Source organism: Carex rostrata, chromosome 6, assembly GCF_964058835.1.
Source record: "Carex rostrata chromosome 6, lpCarRost1.2, whole genome shotgun sequence".
NCBI classification, from domain to species: domain Eukaryota; kingdom Viridiplantae; phylum Streptophyta; class Magnoliopsida; order Poales; family Cyperaceae; genus Carex; species Carex rostrata.
This window is the reverse complement of record NC_135923.1, coordinates 1,154,600-1,161,339: the sequence shown is the minus strand read 5'-3', so window position 1 is coordinate 1,161,339 and position 6,740 is coordinate 1,154,600. Positions and strand designations below refer to the sequence as shown.

Sequence of the window (6,740 nt, the reverse complement as noted above, 5' to 3'; positions counted from 1 at the left end):
ATTGACACATCAAGCAATGGCTAGCATATCACATAATTGTTTAAAATGGAAACCGTCATAATTGACGGGTTTAAGTGGAACAGCGGTTCATGTAAAAGTATAACAAGAATAAAACTTATGAGCTGAAGGGCATAATAAGATACTGGAGAATTTGAAGATCGTATAAGATTAAATACCCAATCGATGAATGCACTAAAATTTGTGCAGTTCAAACACACATAAAAATTATAGAACTTGACTTGCAAACAATCCTCAAATCTAGTTTATTGAGAAAGTTGAGTCTGATATTTATATTAAAGAGCCTCCATTAACTAGTTCAAGCTCCACCAATGAGTGGTAAAAATCTCTCCCAGAGCAAAGGTACTGCTTAACCTCAAAGCAACTTCATCTTGATCAATAGCGAAGGAATCAAATATTTACTAAAGTAACAACAAAAATGAGATACCATGCAAACATTTTGGTAACCATAAGGGGAAACAAAGGAAGGGTTAAATGGGATGGAATCAGTGTAATTACATCACTTCCACAACCATCGGCAACATAGAGTTAAGATAGATATCACATCGCAAGACCTTGCCTTTCTCCTCAAAAGAAAAATTAAAAAAGAACCACATAATAAGATAAAACAAAGATAGCATAAAATTGATTACACAGTGATACCAGGCAGCTCTTTCTTCCCCTATTTTTCAAAACATGCACGGTTAGAAGTGCTTTTACGCTTGCTCACCCCTCGCACGGCCGGGCCCACCACCCATCCGTCCCCTTCCACGGATGTACCCTCTTCCCCCGGGACCACTGCCACCTCTTCCTCTTTCATACCCCCCTTGCCAGTATAAAAGTTAAAATTATTCAGTTAATACTTAATACAATTGGTTAAACCGCTTGGACTATAGGGCCTTTAAAAAAATACATGCACTGGCCAGCATGTGTTGCGTCAGTTAGTTTTAGTTGCCAATTAATTAATTACATTTTTCCTGTGCTCATTTGGTGTATACTTGCACTGTTGACAATAAATGAATGCTTAAGATTAATTTCAATGGTTGATTGCACAGGTCTAATGAAAATTTTTACTCAAAATAAAGGTAAACTTTACAGCTTATATATACGTGTGTGTGTATGCATGCATGTATATAAAGCGAAGTACCTCGATAGGCCCAATTTCCTCTACCTCGCATACCACCTCCCCGGCCCCAATTTGCATTGTAGCCATCATTATCTACAACACAACAGCAAATGAACACTAATATAACAAGGGTTCAAACCAACAAAAACTAGAAAACTCTTTCACACCCGACACAACCATCATCCATTTCACTACACTTACCTCACAGTACATGTTTGAACTAAAAACAGAGCAATGGCCTGACATTTGGGTCTTTGTTTCACATGTTTACCTTATTTTATGGTTGATTCTGCCTGATCAGTAGATATCATTAATTATATCATTATTTTCATTTCCACAAAAATTATGGTGAACCCTTTTTACCCCTATAGGAAAATGTATAAACAGGAGAAAAAGATAACCTTGATTAGGGCCATAACCGCCACGACCGACACCACCACCACCGCCGCCGCCGCCGCCAAATCTGCCTTGATTGTTGTAGGCATATCCAGCATACGCCCTTTGATTGTTTCTATATCCACCACCTTGGCCTTGGTTGTTGTTGCTCTTGTATCCACCACCTTGGCCTTGGTTGTGGTTGCTGTATCCACCTTGGCCTTGGTTGTGGTTGCTGTATCCACCTTGGCCTTGGTTGAGGTTGTTGTATCCACCTTGGCTGTTGCCGTAACTGCTGTAACCACCATAGCCTCCCCGCCCCCAACCTCTCCCACCACGCCCTCTTCCCCTCCCTCTCCCCCTCCCTCTCCCTTGCCCATACGAATCTATCAAAAATAATAATGATAATAACTTCTCAGATGAAGTTACATTGCCCAACAAAAGTATGCTTGAATTGTGCAATTGAGGGTGCAAAAGGGTGCAAGTAGGATTTTAAAAGGTAAGATGCGGTAATAGTCATGTTATCAGTTGAAGTTGAAATCAGACGTAGGTACCGTCATAGTAGTCATAGTGTGCTTGTCTGGGTTGCTGCTGTGCCTGTTGGTACCTCTGTTGTTGCCTTGGTTGCTGTTGTTGCTGTTCATCAAATTCTGGTGCTTGATACCTACAAAAGAAGTAATTACGAAAAATAGTAAATTTAATTTTAAGAATTACCAAGTACTACCATACCTATTTTAATTGGCTTGTTACTGAATTACACTAGTGTCACACAAACAGACTCTCACTTCTTTTATTTTGGTGTTTTCTCACTGTGTAATTCTTAATTGATCTTTCGATGGTTAACTGATGTCTACCCAATGTGTAATTGCACAAAATTATGTCAGTCAGGACCAAATTGGATTGAATTGAGGTTGAATTTTACATATGTGATGCATTTGGAGCTTAATATGGAACCTAGGGACTTCGCACCATCCCTTATTTGATGTACCAGTGACGTAATATTTCTCCTACAATCCAAACAAGGATGACAGTATGTATAAATAATTTACCCAGGAGAATTCTTGTTTAGCTCGTTGGTTGACAGAGAGATTGAAATCATCGACACATGACGCGTCATCTCCAGTCTATATACAAAAACAAATCCAGCATTATTTGAAAAGACAAAATATACTTTTGTGTTCACATGTCTGAGCATTTATACAGAGAGAGAGACTTACGGTACAAGGCCTTCTTCTATGGGTTCCCACACGTCAGTGATGCTAACTGAACTGATGGCTGTGTCTTGATGCAAACCAGGGATCCTTTTCTATTTTACAAATTTGCAAAAGTAGTACATGAATAGTCATATCATACAACTAAATAAATAAATAAAAGGAAAAAAGAAGAAGGAACCGAATTTCACCTTTAAAATCTCAGAAACAGCAACAGATTTACTGATAGCTTGTCCCATGGCCTTGAAAACTATCTCTTTAATTCCTCTTTCCTAAACCCAACTCACAAATTGAATTAAACATTTAGCAATGAAGTTGTAGATAACAACCAAACCAAACCAAACATAGCGAACTAGAGAATTGGAAGAGAATATAATAAACCTGAAGGAGGGTTGTGGCATAGTTGATATAGTTTCGGATCATCCCCTGGGTAGTGATTCTAACCTCGTTTTCGCTAATCGCCGATTCAGGCCTCGGCCTCTCCACTCTCTGATATCTATCCATCGTTTCAGTTTCAGAACTAGGTTTAGGGTTAGGGTTTCTCCAAGATTTTAAGTGGAGAGGAGAGGGCTGTAAAACCCTAGAGGCGAAGCAAACGATGCTAATTGCTATGCCCTCTCTCTCTCGGAAATAAATCTGCTGCGATTCTTTGGGATCGCAGGGACCCTGCAATTTTAAATCTCAGCATCTATTTTGTGGAATCTACGAATCTTAAAAGAAATTGTTTTCTTTGCACGAATCTCAAAATAAATAAAAGGGCGGATGTGGAATTGCAGGGTCCCTGCAATCCCAAAGAATCACAGCAGATTTATTTCCCTCTCTCTCACTGCCTTGGATATGTTACTCTACGATAAACAAGGAATATCAAATTCCTACCCAAATTTTTATTTATAGAAATTAATTAAATATAATATAGAAATAAGAATAAAGATTTATTTTCCCCAGTTTATTTTCTCTATCCATCTCTCAATCATTAATTATATGAGTGGAGCACAATTTCCAGTACAAAAAGACAAAATAAAGCGTGTATTAGTCATTAATAATGTGGGAGACCGCTAATTAACCCGGGGACCACTTATATTTGAAAAACTTTACAACTGATGCGCATAAATATGTATACTTATACACGCATAAATATATAAGATATCAAGTATTTCTTTAAACAATATTTCTTATTACATACTCATTTTTTACACATTTTATGGTTTTTTTTTCTTACTTCAATGCCGCCCATATTTCTGACAATCTGTGAATTTTTTTGCGAATCTAAAGTCACAGACGTTTTCTACGTAATTTTATCTTTCAAATGAGATCTATGATGAAGTACTTTTGAGTTGTCCGTCGTGCAACTATTCATACTTGATATATTATATATTAACACCTGCGCGCATATGCATCCATATTTACACGTGGCAGTTATAAAATCTATCAAATATTAGGTGGTTACCTAAGTAGTTAGTGATCCCCCACTTAATTAGCGGTTCCCACAAGTAATGCATTACGAGATATGAATACTTGCTCAATAAGATATGAATACTTACACGACAACGATAAATATTTGCATGACGAGGTATGAATATGACTTTCATTTCTCCCCTCGGAACAGTAACTCATCCCCTCCACTCCCTCTTCGTTTCCCCTCTTCTGGAGCAGATAAGAGACAAGTGCAGCCCGTCGTTTTTGAGTTTTCTCCTTCCTTCCTTTTAATAAAGATCTTCTACCCTCTTTAGAGCTAATAGACTACATATTACAGTGCCACTGCAGATCACAACACATTGGCACAACAGAATTAACAACTTGTGCAAATTGATTTTCATAACATAATAGATGCTATATAGGTGCTGTTTAGGAAAAAGACAAATTTACATTTCCTTTATAAGCTTAGTCCCTGTACATTGTAAGATACACAATATATGAAATCAAAATGAAACTTTCTATCTCTTCGTCTCTGTAGTTTTTATGGTATCAGAGCCTTCTAATGGCTAGCGCTGATATTCCTCTTCCCATTCAAAATCAAATTGGTTCGATTATTACAATCAATCAGCCTATCTCCACTAAACTAACCCAAACAAATTTTCTTACATGGAATGCACAGATTATCCCAATCATCAATGGCTATGAGCTTGATAAGTTCTTGCTACCAGCACCCGCCGAGCAAACCGAGCAAGAGAAGTCACTATGGTGTCGGCAAGACCAGTTCATCCTTAGCTGGATCTACTCATCTCTGACTGAAAATATTTAGTCTCAAGTTTCATCCTGTCTAACCATGGCAGATTTATGGACGATGCTCACACAGATCTTCTCCTCTGCCTCAAGAGCTCGAGTTACCGAGTTGCGCCAACAGCTCCAAACAGCACAGAAGGGCTCATCCTCCTACACCGATTACCTCAACCACATGAGACACATCGCTGATGAGCTTCGGTTTGCCGGATCGCTGCTTCCTGATGAGGATCTGATCACCAACATGCTTAGCGGGTTAGGACCCGAATTCAACCCGTTTGTTACCACTCTAACCACAGTGAGTAGACACGCTGCTCCTCTCTCTTTCGTTGAGGTACACAGTTATCTTGTTTCTCATGAGCAGTTGTTACAGAGACAAAGCAATACCACTTCTCTTCCCTCCATTAACTCTCCCTCAGCCTATGTGGTTAGATTGGGTCAAAGGCCGATTTACAACAACCAAAAGCAATTTTATCACAACCAAAACCCGAGACCCAATAACTCCAACCAATATAGGCCTCCCAACCTGAACTAATACAGGCCTAGTTTTGCTCCCTAATACAGGCCGAATAACACCTACACACCTGGTCAGCAACAGCCACGACCTTGGAGTCTAAATCCTACCTTTGAACAAAACAATTCTCAGTTGACCGAAGCAAAGCCACAGTGCCAGATATGTACTAAGTTTGGTCACACAGCCAAGATTTGTTACTTTCGGTACAATCCTGGCAAGGCAAATTCCAAGTCCCCTTCTACCTATCATGCCTATGTTGCTCAACATACCGCTTCACATGAGAACACATCCTATTGGATATTGGATTCGGGAGCTACCAACCACGTGATAAGTGATATCAACAACATCTCTTCTTTCTATGCCTATGATGGTATCGATAACCTTCAAATTGGTAATGATTCAGATCTCCAAATCTCAAACATCGGTTTCTCTTCTTTCTATGCCTATTATATTTCTTTACACAACATATTACATGTTCCTCAATTCTCAAAAAATCTAAATAGCCTATCTCAATTATAGCATGATAACCCTAACTTGAGTATTGAATTCACTTCTTCTTCTCTTTGTGTTTTCAAGGACCTCCTCACCAAGACCATCATTCTTCAAGTTCCATGCATTAATGGTCTCTATTACATACCATTGAAGCACCTTACCTCTCCTCAAGCTTTTTTAGGCATACACACTTCGTCCGACATTTGGCATGCTACATTAGGCTTATATTCTGTTCTTTGCTTTTGTTAAACTCTAAAGCTTTACCTTGTAATTCTAATAAAATAAATCCATGCAATGATTGTTATATGACAAAATCGCACAAATTACCTTTTAGTCACTCTTCTTCTTCTACTTCTTCCTATCTTGAACTTATACATTCCAATGTTTGGGGACCTTCACCTATTACTTCTTTTAATGGTTTTTGTTACTATGTTACATTTGTTGATGATTACTCACGTTTTACTTGGATATATTTCATGCGAAATAAAAGCGAGGTTCCTCACATTTTTTTTCCCAATTCAAGGCTCATATCGAAAATTTAATTGGTTCTACAATAAAAAATTTGCGAACTGATGGAGGAACGGAATATAAGCCAATTACAACCCAATTTTCCTCAAATTTTGCATCAAACCACTTGCCCTTATACGCCCGAGCAAAATGGCTTAGCCGAAAGAAAGCATAGTCATATTATTGAGCTCTCTCTTGCATCTATGTCCCTTCGTTCTATCCCTCTTAATTATTGGGATGAAATTTTTTCGAGTGTAGTTTATTTTATTAATAGACTTTCCTCTCACACTTCTCAAAT

General features: G+C 38.3%; 1 protein-coding gene across 1 annotated transcript; it reads right to left on the bottom strand.

The window, feature by feature from the left end:
- Positions 1–488: 488 nt before the first annotated feature.
- On the bottom strand, positions 489–3,329 carry LOC144555448 (uncharacterized). Its single transcript, XM_078303783.1, has 8 exons — positions 3,091–3,329; positions 2,901–2,981; positions 2,716–2,804; positions 2,548–2,622; positions 2,053–2,162; positions 1,525–1,884; positions 1,145–1,216; positions 489–823 (listed from the first exon to the last, which is right to left on the bottom strand). The coding sequence occupies exons 1-8, from the start codon at positions 3,211–3,213 to the stop codon at positions 714–716; spliced, it is 1,020 nt and encodes a 339-aa protein (XP_078159909.1). The 5' UTR covers positions 3,214–3,329; the 3' UTR covers positions 489–713.
- Between the last annotated feature and the right edge of the window lie 3,411 nt (positions 3,330–6,740).

Bases quoted from the DNA above. Each gene is read 5' to 3' on its own strand.
- LOC144555448 (XM_078303783.1), bottom strand. From the start codon at position 3,213: ATGGATAGATATCAGAGAGTGGAGAGGCCGAGGCCTGAATCGGCGATT. The intron at 2,805-2,900 runs GTGAAATTCGGT...TTTGTAAAATAG, and splicing joins CTGTTTCTGAGATTTTAAAG to AAAAGGATCCCTGGTTTGCA. The intron at 2,623-2,715 runs GTAAGTCTCTCT...TTTTGTATATAG, and splicing joins ATAGAAGAAGGCCTTGTACC to ACTGGAGATGACGCGTCATG.